Genomic DNA, 18323 nt, shown 5'->3' with positions numbered 1-18323 from the left:
TCCCTTTTGGCTCTCTTTTTGAAAAATTACGGCTCTCGAGGCTGACCCACCGAGGCGACAACCGAGGCGACCGGGCTTCTGCCGAATAAAAATACAACGCGGCGATTATATTACGGGCTCGACACGCGCGCGTCCGGCACGACAGATCGCATCGCGCTTGATTGCGACGGGAGTCGATGGTCGTTTCTGCTAATCCCACTTGTCCCGGCGACGTATCCCGTCTTCGAATTCTCGAGTGGCGCGCCTCGACGAGTGTAGCGTGACCATTAATATTGCGCCTCGTTAATCCCGCAGAGAGCGAGTCTGATTAATCGATTGAGCCGCGCGTCGAGTCCGGCGGGCATCAATTATGGCTGCACCGACAGGTTTTCGTTTTCGGCCCGATATTCGCCGCGGGACGCCACTTATGCGCGAATAGCCGGGCCTGATAATCGATTTCTCGCGATGCGCGAGTGCACCTGTAATCCCGGGCGCCCGCGTAAATCAGGTGATGCGCGATTCGAGACGCACCGTTATAAATAACGCGCGACCTCCTCGCGCGATCCCTCGTGACGATAGATTAACGACGGCGACGACGGTCTCTCGGGGATCACGGAAACGCATCGGGGCCCAGCTTTTCTCTCTCTCTCTCTCTCTCTCTCTCTCTCTCTCTCTCTCTCTCTCTCTCTCCCCCCCCTCCTCTCTCTCTCCCCCCCCCCCCCCCCCCCCCCCCCCCCCCCCCCCCCCCCCCCCCCCCCCCCCCCCCCCCCCCCCCCCCCCCCCCCCCTCTCTCTCTCTCTCTCTCTCTCTCTCTCTCTCTCTGTCTCTCTCTCTCTCTCTCTCTCTCTCTCTCTCTCTCTCTCTCTGTCTCTCTCTCTCTCTGTCTCTCTCTCTCTCTCTCTCTCTCTCTGCAAATTGAGTCGGTCGCTAAGAATCGCTGGCAGCGCGAATGTGTAGCCCTGAACGTGCGCGTGGTGGCAACTTGTGAGAATAAGTGCGCGCGGGCTCCTCGTAATCGACATTAACAAATACTGCGGTGTCGGCGCGGATTATCGCGTGCGTGCGGACGTGCTTCAGCTCAATGACAGCACGCAGCTCCGGTCGCTGCGAATGAAGAAAATTGGCTTTGACGTTTTCAAGTGGCTGTGAGCCCTCCTCTCTTTTCACTGTCGTCGGAGTGTCTAGAAAAATGTGGCGGTCGTCTGAAAGGCGCGCGCGCCCTTGTATCCGAAGGGCACCGAGGGCACGCGGGTGAAGCGCTTAGAAAACTGAAATTCGACTCGAGCAACGGAACGACGCGCACGTGCGCTACCTGGAAAATCCTATTGGTAGGGAAAGATCGCTCGTAAAAATGCCCCAGCGACTCGATCCCAGTTTCTCGTCCTTCCAGCAGCGAGACGAACAAACGACTGGCGTTGTTCACCTCGGCGCTGTTCGACATAAACGATCGGTCTTATCGGTAACACGACCTGTGACGTGTTCATTAAGAGTCGCTCTCTCGCACGCTGGAGAATTAATAAATAATAAATCAGCAGCGATCAGCAACACCTTCTCCGCGTGACTCGCACGTACGATCCGCTCCGCGACTCGCTCCGAGTGGGCGTTTTTCTCTCTCGCCGACGGCGCCATTGTCTGGCAATTAACATAGCAGACGACGGTGGGCAGACGGTGTCCGGGTACTTTGCATCCGCGAACCGCACTTCGTACACCTTCACGTTGCACGAGCAACGTGTGGGAGAGATTCATCGCGTATTCGCAGAGCCCCGCCGTCCCTTCATTCACCGCCGCTCGCTCGTTCGCTCGCTCGCTCGATGACGGAACTCCGATAGGACGATTTAGAGCCTGGCGGACGTGTCCGCGCGACGTGGACGATGAATAATGCGCCGAAAGACACGCGGGTTTTCGCGGCGCGTGAGCGTGACTCAAAGTCGCTGAAACCAGTCGGAGGAGATCGCGCTGTCCAATAATAGCCTGCCATTGGCTTAATATTAGGAACCAACAAACGCGACGCGCACGTCGCCGATCGGGTTTAATGGAGACGTATAAAGTTACGGGCGATACGTCTCTCTCCTTTGCGCGTTCCCGATAATTTATTATAATTATTATCGGCCACCGGCTCTTCTCCCCGCTCTGCCTCTCCACCCCTGCCATGTCGCGCGCGCGCGCGCGCGCGCGCGTTAACTTATTGCCGGGTGTCGGCGACGGGACCTCCGCGATTTTCATTCATGTTTCTCCGCTGCGTACACACTTGACGCGCTCTGCGTCGATTCTTGAAAGCGGAGTGGGTTTCCTCGACGGGGCGAGAGAGCTGACGCAACAATGAAATGTCGGTGCTCACCGATTCCGCGCGGCCGAGCCAATATTTCATTACCGGTATCCCCGATACTCCGTGTACCCTGATTTGTAACCTGCCGGCGAAACGGTTGTATATATCTGCTACCTCGCACTATTTCATCGTGGTGCCTACCGTGATCGCGCGCGTACGATTTAGTACGTGTGTCTTAACGGCTGGAGAAACGTAATTCATGTGCAGGCGTATTTCCTCGGTATCACGGGCCACGACGAGCTGAATGGGAGCTTCTGATTGAAAAATTGGGCGGTTTTTAGGTCGGAGAAAATACACGCATTTTTTAATTTGCGGTTAATTGCGGGAGTTATTTTAGAATTTTTCACTTCTTTTCTCTTTTGAGAGTTTGATCTCTGGCCGATTACCAGTTATTCGTCCAATCGGAAATGAAATATATCGTCGTGGACGATTTTTTCCCTCGATATCGTCGTAATAATTAATTTACTCCTGCACTCAACTTGAGATTGTATGAAACGATCTTTCAAGTCAATAATCCTTATCATCGAGCGTAGAGAAGAAAAATTTCTTGAGAGGCCACTAAGAGGGAGCTCACGTTACCTCACCTTGCATCATCGGGCGAAAGTAGGGCCTCGAATCCGGTCAGTGGCTCGTTTCTCGTGGGTAACATATTTTTTCCTTTAGTGCTCAGCCGGGAGGATAGATCCTCGAAGAAACACGAGTGAAACATGCCGTAACCGGCCGAACTATTAGTCATAAGGACCACCAGGCGCGTTTCTCGCATATTCCGGGTTGCGTATAAGTCAAACCGGGTCAAATAGGGTTATTCGTATCATTATTATCGCTCGCCACTACTTGTTATTATTATCATAAACACCTTTTATCGTAAGCACGATAAGAACCGGCTGGAGCTCCTCGAGTTCTCCAGAAGAATTCACCGCACCTATCAACGGGGCGGGAAATATTTTTTTTCAAAGGATGGATCACTCGAGCGAGTCTCGTTAGGTTCGAAAGATTAACAGGAGGTTGCTTCTTCCGCGAGTCACGGCGAAAGCGACGATATATTTCATTCTAATCATACAAACTGATAATTACCACCGATGAGAGAGATTATTCCGTCTTTAACGAAAAAATTATTTAAGAATTGATTGGCTATCGTGGGGAAAGGTAACCGTGAAGGCAAAGACTCGATACCGATTTCGTCCTCCTTCGTCCTTCCTCGAGAGTTTTTCGCGCGTCTTCTCACAAGTAAACCTCGGGAAACGTCAGACGCCGATTTGTTTCCAATTTTTTATAGTTATTTTTTATGTCAAAATATGAGCTTAAATTAGTTTTTTCAATTTTTTCGACATTTTTGAAGTTTTGCACAAGTACACTATTATATACATATTTAAAACAATATTTCTTAAAAATATATCTATATCTGATTTGTTGAAACTTGCACACACATGTCACCGATTATGAAGCAGAACCATTTTGTAAAATTCAAAATGGCGGATCTAATATGGATGACGTCATTGTTGAAAAAGTGTTCAGTTTTATGCTACATTCGACGTTGGGTAATCTTTCGGCTCATTATCCAGCAAACAAGCTCATGTTAACGTCAAAATCTGATAAGAAATGAACAAAAAACTTCAGAAATTTCGAAAAAATTAATTTAAGCTAAAAATGATAACAGATTTCTTTATATTTTGACATTAAAAATAACTATGAAAAATTGGAAACGAATCGGCGTTTGACGTTCCCCGAGGTTTACTTGTCAGCGTAAGCTGTTCGGAACAATCGATTCGGCCGACTATGACGAGGCGTGGTATAAACGACATGCGCGTTAGAATCACGACGGTGTAACCCTAATAATAACGACAAGCTCTTCTGCCAGTAATTACCAGAAGCTCTTCTTACCGCAACGGTGCAAACTCTATCGAGCGTGGAGCGATGTACCGGCGCGACCGGTGCGGCGCAGCGCCGTTTCTCGCCGTTTCTCGCCGTTTCATCCGCGCGCAAATCACGCGGTCGATCCGCGTCGTCTTCCCTCTCGCGCGACGCTTGCGTAGGTAGGTTTACACACGCACGTGGACACGTGCGTTGCGTCGCGTTGCGTCGCGTCGTGTCGCGCCGCGCCGCGTCGAGCCGGGCCGTGTCGGCCGGCCGGCCGGTCGGCCGACTCGGCAGAAAGATAGAACACGGGGGTTATTTCTGTCGTCATCAGTCACTCGTAGCGGGCTTAAGTCGCGAGCAGGAAAGGAGACTCCGATTTCGTTGCGCGCAGACATGACACAATGCCGCGGTCTCTGCTCCTTTTCTGGAATCGCCGTGCCACGCGATCCTCCCCCATGCCATGTTGTGACTATTATAGAAAGAGAGTGTGCACATGAGAGAGAGAGAGAGAGAGAGAGAGAGAGAGAGAGAGAGAGAGAGAGAGAGAGAGTAGAAAGTGATAGAGTGCGGTGGGAAACCAGAAGGGAGAGCGATGCACCAAACGTAGAGTTCGCCTAAATGTGAGAAAACAATGGCCAAGAATAGTCTTTAAATTCGTGGAACCGGCTGCTTCTCGATTAGAGAGAGAGAGAGAGAGAGAGAGAGAGCCAAAGAGTTTATATCAGTAATTTCTTTTTTATTCGGATCGTAGAATTAAACTTTGCGGTGAAATTCAGTTAATTAAATTATGAAATTGGTCAAGGACAAAGTAATACTTTTGACGTAACAACAAGAGAATGTCTCTCTCCCTCGTTGAGCTCTCGTGATTTTCACGATGCTGGTCGCCATGCATCCTCACTTCGTGCGTTTGCACGTTCAACTCGGCCGCCTAATTATTTCTGCAATTTCGTAGCAAAAGATCACTCGGTTCGTGATTGCGTCTCGCTCGAGCGATTGCAATTCGATCGTGGGACGCGCGTGTCCTGAAACATCTTGGTTGACGACTAAAGCAATTGAAGAACGGAAGGATACATCGCTCACGACAAATAGCTCCGCAGTAAATGTTCTCAGACCACGCCTCGGCCAATTTCCTGGTCGCTCGTGTCTCCTGTTCCGTGTCAGTTCGAACCACGCCCGGGTTCAACGTTTCGCGTCCGCTGTGCACGCATCGGAGTATGGTGTTGAGTTCGGTTTCCTCGCCGAACGATCCGGCGGCGTGGCTGCAAGGTGCATCGTCGGGGGTGCAATCGTCGAGAACGAGAGAGGAGAAGCCGTGATTCACGATAATCGATGGGCGCTCCGAAGACTGCGGGGATACTGGATGCGCGCTACCTTGAACTCGGGATTTAAATCGCGTTCCTCGGCTTTCCCGGAGAGCGGGGAGAGTGAATGTGGAATGTGGGAATATTACACGATGAACACGAGAGCGCTATTCTTGGCGCGACGAGTGCCAAGTTGACAATTGAGGCTTTTGCTGAAGGCGAGTAGTCGTGTTTGAATGCAAAGACGATACCGATGTGAACCTGGAAAGCAACTTGATGAAAAAAAAATTCGCAATACGGGTCGATCGTACTTCGTTTGTACCTGTTTGTACCACTTTTTGTTTCGTTTGTACCTCGAAGGACAAAAGGATAAGGGGAGGGGGAAAAATAGCTAGCAAGTATAAGATATCGCAAAACGGCCAACGTCATTCGAAAGAGAATCGTTTGTACCTCAGGGGAACCGGAAGTACAGGATCTTTAAATTATGTCGGAAGGAAGTACTTTCGTACTTCCGGTCCCTTTGAGATAGAAACGATTTGAAGGGAGATACAAACGGGTACAAATGATTCTCTTTCGAATGGCGTTGGCCGTTTTGCGATATCTCAAAAATTGGCGAAAGTACCTCTTGAATGTTTTTTGAAGATCCTGTACTTCCGGTTCCTTTGAGGTATAAACGATTGGAAGGGAGATACAAACGGGTACAAACGGTACATCTCTTTCGGATGGCGTTGGTCGTTTTCGAATATTTTATACTTGCTTGCTAGCTATTTTTCCCCTTCCACCTATCTTCTTATTCTTAGAGGTACAAACGAAGCAAAAAGTGGTACAAGCAGGTACAAATGAAGATACAATCGAACGGTATTGCGGATGCTTTTTTTTTTTTTATCAAGTTGCTCGCCAGGTTCGCATCGGTGAAGACGATGACCACGTTCTTCCCGTATATTCCCGAAAAATTTTCCATCGGAGAACTTTTCTAAAATTTATTTCGCGTGTGTAGACACCTGATTGAACATTTTCTGAACATACTCGTGCCATGCGGATTAATGAACTCTTGCGGATTAAAATGTTGATGTTTGCGGCGTAGTTATTGTGGCGTAGACCGATAAAAAGTACATTTGCATATCATTAGACACCGTTCGGAAGAGACACTGTCATTGTTGTCGCTTCCCTATTCAGGCAGGTCCCTAGTTGCGAGAGGGATAGAAGAGCGGCACGGCAGACTGCAGCAAACAGCGGAGAGCGGCAGCCCGTCACGCGCACAATGCGTCTGCTCGTTCTCTGAACGCCCCGTTGCTTTTTTTCTCTCTACCCGCGCGCATAATGCGCGCAGTTTGGTGCAAGCAGCACGTCCGGGAGATTTCTGCCACGTTGTTCTTGAAATAGGGAGCTCCGCGAGCGCGAGCGCACGCGAACGAGCACGCGGAGGCTTAGAGAGGGACTCGTACGGATTCGTCATCGGGTGCAGAGAACAGCGAGAGCGACGGCGCGAAGGCTTTGCCTTTTACGTGGCGCGGACATTAGTTTTGTTAGGGATTTTCTGCTGAGCAGAGCAGAGCAGAGCGGAGCAGAGCAGAGCGGAGCAGAGCGAGGGGGGGGGGAGACTTGGGGGGCTTGGCGTGGGACGACGTGGCACTCTCGCGCACTATTTGCGTACGCGCGCCTTCGCCTTCGTGGGCTACGAGAGACGCGCTAATCCGCGCGGTGAATAATTTTTCGGACACGCGAGTCGCGCGTAATACAGAAGAAGAGTTCAGTTGACGCCCCTGCGCGGCTGTGCAGTCAACGACATCCTCCAACATCCCTGCACCGCGCCGTGCGCTAGTCGCGCGCAGATTCTAATCCCGAACTGACGCGCGTTTCCCGAATCGATGGCGTCGATTATGCGTTCGAGAAAGCGAGCCGATCGGGAAAAACGCCGGAACGCTCGGCGTGACGGCGTGAAATATCGCTGCGGGCGATTAGCTGATAATCTGATTAGCGCGTTCCGTAAACGCCGCGCTGCGTTCGTTAACGATCCTTTTGGCGCGATAACGTCTGTATACGAGCGTCAACAGGCCTGTTATTAAATGTTGTTTAAGTGAACGATACCAGAGGGATCATTATTCCCGGACGTGAGCGCGGCCGCGCGGTGGCGTATAATCCGCGCGAGGCGAGCATTAATCAAGAATAATGGATCGCGCGAGTCGTCCTCTCGCACCAGATAATACTGACTAATAACAGCGACTTTTGGCAGGATATGGCGCATAATTCTCTCGCCGCGTATCTAAGATCAAGATCAAGATCTAGCCGGGATACTAATGCGGCTATTTATCACGCGGCGTTTAACCCTTGACCTCTCGCAAAAGAAGCTCGGAAGTACAGAGCGAGCGAGCGAGAGAATGAGAGAGGGAAAGGGAGAGAGAGAGAGAGAGAGAGAGAGAGAGAGAGAGAGAGAGAGAGAGAGAGAGAGCGAGAGAGAGAGAGAGAGAGAGCGTGCGCGCGCATGAATGAGAACTTATCGGCGAAATCTCCGTAAAGAAATGAGAAGAATTTTGCGGTCGCTCGTGTTTTATTTTTCCTCGCAAGTTTTATCATTTCTTTCCCCGCTGTGACTCATTCTCACGTCGAACCAGTCCGGATTGATGAAAAGGCTCGCAGTGGAATCGAGCTTTCCATTATCCTCCGGCTATTCTTCAAACCGATTCGCGCCGGGGGACAAAGTATGTCGGTCAATTGCTTCCCCTGGTGCAGTTTTCGCGGCGCGTTGATCAATTCATTATTACCGACGCATCGCGAACTGTCTTTTATCTCCGGCCGGACCGCACTCTCTCTCCCTCTCTCTCTCTCTTGCGCGCGCGCGCGTGCGCGCGCGGATAGAGCCCTTCTCGCGTTTCTTACGTGCCGTAGTACGCGCGTGTAACCTGTTCAGGTGTGGAACCGGCGCGACGACGAACCTGTTCGCCGCCGCGGCATCTCCGCGCGGCATCTTCGGCGCGCCTCAACCTGTTCGCCGCGCGCACGACTGGTTTCGCGTTGCGCTCTGTCAAAACCTGTCGATGGATGCGTCGCCTAGCAGAAAATGACGGGATCAGCACCGCGCAGAGCTTCGATTACACGTTCATCTTGCCTTCTCTCTTTCTCGAGCCTCTTGGCTACTCTACGTTCTCTCTCTGTCCCTCTCTCTCCCTCCCTTCCTCTCTCTCTCTCTCTCTCTCTCTCTCTCTCTCTCTCTCTCTCGCTCGCTCTCTCTTGGCCGCGAAGACGCGTCGCAAACCGCGTCGCGCTCGTACACGAAAAAGTTGCGATTTTTCGGTGTATTGCAATTACAAGCGACGGCCATCGGAATGTAATTACACACGCGCGCGGGTTGTTCGCTGTAATTGACATCTCTGATCGATCGGAGCCCGCGTGGTGGAGCGCCGACACGACTGCGGACACTCATGTGTGCGGCGTTTCTTGCAAAACTGGCTAACTGTCGCGCAGAGTTTACGACATGTGAGATCGTGATTTATTAAACGGGAAGTTTCTTATAACAAATTTCTACAATGTGCGCGTGTGTCGTGTGTATCGACGAATAAATATCGGCGGCTGCGGAATATCGCGTGCCCAGCGCGGTCGCGGAGGTTTACGAAGCTGTCGGATGGAAAAGTCACAGGCGTGAAAACGCCGCTAACAGAGGGAACCGGCTTTTCCCCCGTCATTTTTCCACATGAGACGAATTTATGGGACGCTAATGCACACCCGCGACCCCGCAGACGGTCGTTTGTCGTGTAAACACACGAGAGACTACCGCGTATCGGGACTCGCGATGATTTATCGACGCGACGCTAGGATTCGCCAATAAAAGACGCCGGTAGCCTCATAAAACGAGGATAAAAGTGAATTAACGGCTAGAGCAAAGCTTTACGACGCCCGGCTGTATTTCGGAAGGTGACGGGTGATGGTTCTCGGAGGTGTCTGTAAAGTTAGCGTGACGAATTTTAAAATTAATGAAAAACAATGTTGGTTCCAGTAGCATTTTTCAGAGTTCTGCAGTTCCTGATAAAAATAACGAAAAGTTCCGTATTCCTAATAGCAAAAAATCGAAATTGAAAAAATGTGCTAACTTCGCGTTCCAGCACGACACAGTCTCTTCTAAAGTACAAGAAGCCGGTGAATAATACGCTTTCTGACGAGAGTTCCCGTTAGTTCTACAATTATGAAGCATTTCAGAACAAAATTCCAACAATTAACAATTCTGTACAAATCTAAATATTGACCGCAAGCACGACACTCGGCGAAAACATGTCATGCCGTCGACTTCTTGTTCTTCTAATGATAGTTCTAGCTTGTTCTACTTGAGTTCCATACAATTTAACTATTTTCAGTCATTGTTCCGCCGTATAACTATTTTTAAATTAATTTTGACCTCTGGCGCCAGCACGGCACTCGATGAAAATCTGTCGTGCCGTCGACTTCTTGTTCTTCTAATGATGGTTCTAGCTTGTTCTACTCGAGTCCCATACAATTCTATATTTTCAGTCATTGTTCCGCCGCATAACTATTTTTAAATTAATTTTAGCGTTTGGGACCAGCACGACACTCGGTAAAAATGTGCTATCGATTCCCGCGCATTTCTGATGCGTCGTATCTCTCGAATTTAATTTAGCTGACCGTAACCAAAGATTAGGAATTTATATTGTTAATTTTTTATGCGTCGTGCGGAGAGCGACGGAGGATTTATGTGAAATATTGTAATTTATGTGTTTTGTTCATAAATATTTTAATATCTATTTAGCAATCAACTTTAATAAAAATGTTCAATATGTATAAAACTATGTTTCCGCACTCACGTAACATATCAGGTGGAGAGTAATTGTAGTTTTCGCAATCATAATTTTTCTCTTTTTCTTAGCGTCGTCATATTTATACGGCGGAACAATGACTGAAAATGGTTGAATTGTATGGAACTCGAGTAGAACAACCAACGAGTAGAACTACCGTGAGAAGTACAACAAGTCGATAGCACGACATGTTTTCGCCGGGTGTCGTGCTGGCGGCCAATATTACGAATTGTGCAGAATTGTTAATTGTTGGAATTTTGTTCTGAAATGCTTCTGAAATAGTTGTAGAACTAGCTTAGAATTAACGGGGGAACTCTCGTTAAAGAGCGTATTATTCACCGTGTTTATTCTTCTTGTACTTTAGAGGAGACTGTGTCGTGCTGAAATGTGAAGTTAGCATATTTTTCCAATTTCGCCTTTTTGTTATTAAAAACAGGGAACTCTTTTTATTTTTATCAGGAACTGTAAAACTATGAAAAATGCTACTGGAACTAACATTGTTTTTTAATAATTTTTAAAACGTGTGCTAACTTCGCAGACACTTCTCGGAGGCATTAAGGAGTTAACAGAGTCGTGAGGAAAGCCACGTTGTCACTGTGGTTTTATGCCGGCGGTTAATTACAGCGACTGACGTCGCTAAAGATCGGTCGAAAGATCATTTACAGATTGTACAGTTATTGCGCATCGATGGTAACAATTTGTATATTGATTAATTTAGGCGCTCGAAATCCGATAATGCGTTCCCAAGCCAGCGGAAGGTACATTACGACGCGGCACATTCTCCTTCATCGTTATCTCGATCTGACGCAGGAACCCCTCCTTTTGTCATCCCCAGGTTCGACCTTAAAGAACAGTAGCCTGTTCCCGTCTATATTCAACGTTGCCGCGAAAGCGGAGATTTACGTGAACGCGACGTGCGGCGAGGAGGGTCCGGAGACGTTCTGCAAACCCTCGGAACCGTCGAGATGCTCCGTCTGCGACTCCAGGAGCCCGGATCCTGGCAAGAGGCATCACATCAGCAACGTGCTGCACCTGAATTCCGGCAGGTGGTGGCAGAGCCCGTCATTGGCCAGAGGTCACTACGAACACGTGACGATTCTCCTGGATCTCAATCAGGTACGCAAGTGAACGAAGTTTCTTCTGCGCGCATTTCCGCGGTTTGCGGAAAAAGTCAAACTAGTCTTTGGGATATTCTCAGATAAGAAAGTAAAATCGCTAAAATTGCGCGCCTACAAATAGCGAGACGAAACTTGGAACTTCGTTTCACAGCCGTCCGTTCTGCTCGTATTTTATTCTGCGTCTCCCGGACATGATTCGCGTTCTTTTTTCTTTTCCTTGAAGCTTGGAAACTCGAATATCGCGTCTGTATCCTGCCGTTTCGTTTCGTGTGATGTTTCGGGCCTGGTGCCCGAAAGACAATCAAATCTCTCGGTCTCTCGTTGGTGTCGTTTCTCACGTTTGACGTTCATTTCGACTCTGATTTATGTGGAAACTTGAGCGTGTCGACATATGCGAGGACAGATAGACGATAGAAAATCCGCAAGAAAGCAGAATAAATCGACGGAACTGAAACAGAGGAAGAGACGTAGGAATAAACTTCGAGCGAATAGAAGAAGAGCCGGCTCCTCCTTTCGGAGGACCCTTCTTAGAAACATAAGTGGCGGTTCGCAGGTATGCATGCGGTCCTCCGTCCCTTAACAAATTGCGAGCAGGCGGTGGCGAAAAACGAGCTTTAACGAGCACCGCAGCCCTTTTCTGAGAGTTGTTCGTAATGAGGACGTGGTTTGAGGAACGAGGCACGGAACGAATCCGTGAAACGAAGCGCCAACGCGACAGGCAAGATCAAGTTAAATCTTGACGAGACAGAGAGAGGGTCTCGCTCGCTTCGAGTGCTGGAACGCTCTCGAAATGTTAATTGAGCGTCACGCGAAACAGTCGTCTCGTTACGTTTTACGCACGTGGATTCGGAGCTACCGCGAGAAAATGAAACTGCGCGTTTGAGGGAAAACGTGGGAAATCTCTGGAACTTTCTTTCGTATCAATCTTCAACACGTTACTTAACTGTTACTTAACAGTCACGCGATAATGTTGTCACGTGTATTCGCCTCTTTAGTCGCGGAATCGCAGCCGGCGCGGCTGATAATTATGCCGTCGAGCGGCACATCCACGCGCTCGCGCGTCGCTCGCTAATTGATCCTCCCACAGGATGCGATAACCGCGGGCTAATCCTTTCGCGTAATTGATACGTTAATACCCCCGTAAAACCGGCACCGCGATAATAATGAACACGTCTCGAGATAGGCGAAATCTCGACGGTGCAATTAGGAGACGCGAAGAGAGTCGGGCCTGCAGCCTTGGCCCTTAATTGGACGCTGATTGCGAGCCTAATCCTTCCCCCGCCCTCGGGATCGGAATATCTTCCGCGTGCAATCGCGCCGTGGGTGCGCCGCTTACAAAAGACGATTCTCCCTCGTAATGGTCCATAATTAAAAGTCTCGCTCGGGTATCGGATTAATAATCGCGCACGTATGCGCTTGCGTCAGCTCTTTATCGTCTGAAAAACAAACATTCGTGGCGGAGTAGGGACGACGATTGCTTTTTGACGATCGTTTTGACGACGACGAGCTTGTAATTGTAATTCCGAGTCTCGTGAACTGTGTAATTAGAACGTCGGCATCCTCGCCGCGGGAATTTAATCTTCGTTGTCGACAAGCCGCGTCATTAAACACACACACACACACACGGTGTTGGCCGCGACGACGCTGTTTAATCGGTCGCGATTAATTTCCCCGATTAATTAAATTAATAAGTTGGGTTAATCCGAGGCGTGGCCGGCGGGAGGGGAATAGGCAGCCTCAAAGCGAAAGATCGTCGAGATCGATCTCTCGGTTTTATCGCGTCGTGATCGGCCTGGCGACTCTGCGATAACAATGGAGTCAATTACGGCGCGTTGTGTAGATCGATACGATCGAACGGAGATAATTAAGATATGCCGAAGGGAAGGCACTATTCAATGCTCTTGCGCAACGTTAGATCCAGGATCTACTTCTTCGCTCTCGCTCTCTCTCTCTCTCTCTCTCTCTCTCTCTCTCTCGCTCTCTCTCTCTCCTCCTACGTTCCCCTTTATTCTTTTTCTTTCTTATTCACTGTGATATACTGAATACCTGGCCATGCTGTTTGTAACGGGAAGATTACTGGCGATTCATTGCGACATTTTTAAATTACGGTCCGTGAGTATCGGGAATGATTATGCTAATCGGCGAATAAGCAGGAGACGCGGGAGAGCATATTTATGGTGCTCGTTTACGTTCATTGCGCTTATTAATTTTCACGGCTGGCCGACGTTGCTCGTGATTGTTTCTTTAATCCGGCGAACCGGTGTTAAGTCGGTGCAGCGTCGATGTTGTCGATGCTGTTGTTGTTGTTGTTGCTGTTGCCGTTCGCGACCACCAGAGTCGGGAGAAACGACGGCACTCTTGGTGCATGTTGGCGCAATTAGCTGGTTATGTTAGCGCTTGATATCTTTTTGCGCGAGAAGACAAGCGTGATGAGACGAGGTGACGGTGATACTCCACGGTGCCCGCGCACGCGACAATCGCGACGATAAGACGCGAGGGGACATTTTGGGCGCGCGGCTAAAACGAGCCATAAGGTCGCTTCTCGGTACGCGGTAAAACCGGCCGAGGAGATTCTCACGCGGTGATTGACGCGGTCGGCTCGTCTCAGGCATAACTTCTGTTTGCGCTACTGATTGGCACGAACGTGCACTGAGAAACCGCGCGGGCGCGCGCGCGCGCGCGGCACCGCCTTCCAGGTGTAGGCGCGTCCGGTGAAATAAATTAATTTGTCCGTGCCTAAAAAGGGCCGCTTGATGGACAAACTTGATCTCATGGTGCAGGAGCGAAGAGGGTAGCCCCGGGACTGCGTTGCGCAATAATTAGCGGACGGCTACAAATGATCGTCAAACATCGGGCCGCGATGTAACTCTCGCGAGAGGCTTTCTTTCTCGCCGCCGAGAAGGCCTCGCGTCGCTCCGACGCGGACGGCGGAAGAGGAGGAGCAGTCGCGCGGCACGGGGTGAGCAAGCGGTCGTAGGAAATTCATTTGTACCCTTAATGGAGTCTTGAAAGTGTACTTAATATTATGCGCGCGGCAACATATCTCTCTCGCGCGCGTGCGAAAGGAAGCGCGCGGAGGAATCGATCGTTTGCGCTTATTACGACGTACCGCCGGCTTTACGGTCCGTGCTCGATTCGTCGCGAGTAGAATCTCCGGGAAGATCGAATATACTAGACCCGGTGGGGGGATAGGCTCGGTGGATTATCCGCCGGTGTCCGCCGTCATAGAAAATTCATCGACGCGCCCGATGATGACCCCGCAGCTATCATCATCATTCGCGACATCGTGCGTTATCGTCGAAGAAGGATCGCAGCGCGCGCGCGAGTTATCGGCTTTGGTAGATCGACGTCACCTTTAACCCCGGCAAGCGGCGAGCAGCCGAAAGTGAAAAGGAGCAGCGAATGGCACTCGTGCCGAGGGGGTCGCCGGTCGAATCCTTCATTGTTCACGGATTAACGAGTCGAGTCGCCGTCCCTCGAGCGCGCTCGTGCGAGGTCCTCGAACCTGAGCACGCCGTGTTCTTCGTCGGCCGGGTGAATGAATCATCTTCTTCAGTCGGGAGGACGAGCGGACGGGAGTGAACGGTGAGAGGCGGGCAGAAGGGAGGAGGGACAGCAGACGAAGTCACGAAAATAATACCTCGTGGGGTGGAAGATCGCTCCTCGTCTCGGCGGCGACTTGTTTCTTTTTCCTATTCACGGAGACCCCCTCCCCCCTTCACTGGGCGTTGCGGGATGATGTATACATACGCGTCCGCGCCGTGAAGCAATTGCAGCTTTTTATCGGGATTTTATGACCGCATAACACTGTGCGTTATTGGGTCGTTACGCGTGTCTGAAATTCGAGGCGCTTTCGAATCGAGCTGGTCGCCTCATGCGCGCGTCGCGCACGGTGCTTTGCGACGGTAACAGTTTGCTCCGGTAAACAATGCAGATTCTCTCATCCAAATTCGCTCATCCAAGATTTATCGCGAGGTGACTAACGAGTCTCGAAAATAATACCTCGGCTCGTTCGTGCGAGTCTTGACAGAGTTTTCCCTCTCTCTCTCTCTCTCTCTCTCTCTCTCTCTCTCTCTCTCTCTCTCTCTCTCTCTCTCTCTCTCTCTCTCTCTCTCTCTCCCCCCCCTCTCTCTCCCCCTCTCTCTCTTCGTGTCCGAAATAAAATCGGTAGGGCAAGGAGGAAAGAACACACATACACACACACACACGCACGCACGCACACACGCACGCACGCACGCACGCACACGTGCCCGCGTAAAATTAGTAGTCGGCCGTAATAAAAATACCCGAATCACCTTCGTGAATCACGATAGTCTCGATCGGGAGCGTCGGATCTGCGCTCTCGTCGAGGTGGCGGTCGTCGCCGGGCGGTTCCGCGGCTTTTTTTATCGGAGCGGCCACCGTGGCACGTCACGAATTTACCTCGTAATTCAATTCCCACGGCCAGTGGCGATAATTACAGACCGCGGCGTGCGCGCAGCCCTTGGCCACAGCCGAGCCGCGGCCATCTTTTTGCCTTCTGGTTACGGCAGAGCGTCGTTGATCGTCGTTCGCGGTAGACAGGCTGAGACGATTAAACGAGATTGCCTGGCCGACACGAGAGCGATAATCATATCCTCAATCCGCGGTCGTCGATCACAAGGAAGCGGCATCGAAGCCCTGAGCCGATAACAGATCGCAATCTACGGGATTATTAATCATATTACGCGATTTAGATAAAATCACGAATCGTTGGGGGAAAGTCTTCTCCGGCGTCTCTCGCGCGGCCTCATCATCGGGATAATAAATTATCATTACCCGGATAATTGCGCGATGCGAGAGGCGATCCTGATACGACGTGTTGTCTTTTGAGAGCCACTCTCTTTCATTAGACCCGGTGTCGCTCCTTGCGATTCTCGGCAGGATAACGTGCGTTACATTGAGAGAGCGCACTCGATCGATCGATTAAGTGCCACGCCGTCTACGAGATCGTTCCCCTCGTCTTTTTTCTCGCTGCCACGCTACTTCCCGACGCTTTCTCCGTGAAGGTTTGACTTAGCCGGAGGATGAATGGCGTGAATTATTATCCGGGACCACATTCGAGAGACGCAACGGAAGGACCAGGGAGATTAAGATATTTTCGAGGTCCGATGATGTTAGCCGCGGCCTCATCGAGCGAAGGGGGGGGGGTTCCTTGCCAACAGCAGCGTCGTCGCTCTCGCGGACGGCGCGCGGTGCATTTCGCGGCTCCGCGGTACAAATTGCTCTCCTTTGATTCGCGGAACCGGCCGCGATAATTAAAACGTCGTTTTATTTACGACGAAATGGGCCGCTTTGCGCGACGTTATCAGCTCGCGCTCGCGCTCACGCTCGCGGCAACAGGACCGCGAGGCGAGAAGACACGCACGCGAATCGCACTCGTAATCGGAAATTGGCTTTCGTTAAGTTAAGAAGCGGAACGAAATTTAAGGCGACGTCTCGCATTTATCGCGCTCAAGGATCTCATTGTGCTGCGATGTTATCTCGCAGATTGCCGCGAAAGCGACTTTTGCGTCCTCTCCGCGCGGCGAGAGAAAGAGCGAGAGAGAGAGAGCGAGAGAGAGCGAGAGAGAGAGAGAGAGAGAGAGAGAGAGAGAGAAAGGTGCGAAGCGCTTTTAACGCTCGCGACCGACGACGTCGATCGTCTTCGGTACAAACTTACGAGCTGGTGAAGCTCGATGGCGCTTGTCATGACCAGTCAAGCCGGAACAAATTACGAGAGAATCAAGGAAAGAGAGAGAGAGAGAGAGAGAGAGAGAGAGAGAGAGAGAGAGAGAGAGAAGAAGTGACGATAAATCAGCCGATGTCCGCTCGTTCAGCTCGTTCGCCGAAGGTTGAAGCAACATGAAAGACTGCAAAGTTTTCGCTATGGAAGGGCAATAACGCGACGTATGAATAAAAACACTACGTTTATCACGGTGCAAGTGAAATTGCTCGGTCGCGTCTCTTGGTACGATTTCTCGGCAATTTAAGATTCGCAAAGTGTGCGCACTCTTGATTCTGTATTAGTGGAACGTTTGAATCTCGTCTCGCGAAATCGTGCCGCGCGACCGGGACGCGCGACGCGGCAGCGTGCTTGGAATAAAAAGAAAAGAAAAGAAAAGAAAGGAAAGGAAAGGAAAGGAAAGGAAAGGAAATGTTTGCGGCGCATCCCGTTATAAGGCGGATCAAGGGTCGTAATTCGCTTCCGCGACTCGAGCGCGGCAGGAATCGAGGGCGAGGATACCGCGCACCGGGTGATAAATCGAGATGCATTTCTTGCCGCTGCGCGGCTCGCATCGAAAGCGTGTCAATTACGCGGTGAAATTTAATTACTCTGAATTATATTGAAACGGCGCGCAGTATCACGTGTCGAGCGAGATATACATATATATATGTACACGATTAATTTGCATTCGCGCATTACTCTCATTTATATCGTGCCGCGCGCAATCCCCGTCGCGACACGTCCTCTTAATGCAGCCGCGGAATTTCAGCGAGGCGATCGATCGAGCGTGCCTGGAACTCGCGACTCGGAACGGACATTATCGCAAGAGAGAGAAAAGAGTTGTAAACGCGCGACAAAGTGACACAAGCGATTCCTCGATGTTATCGCCGCGAGCCGTCGCGATTTCCGCGGCTGTGCAGCAAGACTTCGCGTCGCGGTGATAAGCCCGTCGATGATAATCCCGCATTTAGAAACAAGGATGGATCTCCCTCTCGGGGGCCCACCCTGTATTTGAAGCAATCTCGTCCCGCCACGTCGTTACAGCCTGACAACTTCACGGCAATTAAGCTTACCACGCGATGCGCGCTTTCGGGTTATTTTTAAGCCCGAGGGGGCTCCGATGAGGGAGCGAGGAGGAAAACGGATATAGACGGATGCGCTTGAATCGTTACACGGTACACGCGAGAAAGAGAGCGCGAGAGAGAGAGAGAGAGA

The 18323-nt window shown here is 50.6% G+C and overlaps 1 protein-coding gene across 2 annotated transcripts in view; it reads left to right on the top strand.

The window, feature by feature from the left end:
• Positions 1–18323, top strand: part of wb (wing blister) — a 159846-nt gene that overhangs the window by 17204 nt on the left and 124319 nt on the right. For both annotated transcript variants that reach the window (XM_025303810.1, XM_025303813.1), the window contains exon 2: positions 11101–11381. In XM_025303810.1, coding sequence (XP_025159595.1) covers positions 11101–11381 — 281 coding nt within the window. The remainder of the gene's footprint in view (positions 1–11100; positions 11382–18323) is intronic.

The sequence above is a fragment of the Harpegnathos saltator genome, unplaced genomic scaffold, assembly GCF_003227715.2.
Source record: "Harpegnathos saltator strain DR-91 unplaced genomic scaffold, Hsal_v8.6 scaffold117, whole genome shotgun sequence".
In the NCBI taxonomy this organism is placed as follows: Eukaryota; Metazoa; Arthropoda; class Insecta; order Hymenoptera; family Formicidae; genus Harpegnathos; species Harpegnathos saltator.
Note: the sequence above shows the minus strand (reverse complement) of the source record. Positions and strands in the feature narration are given on the sequence as shown.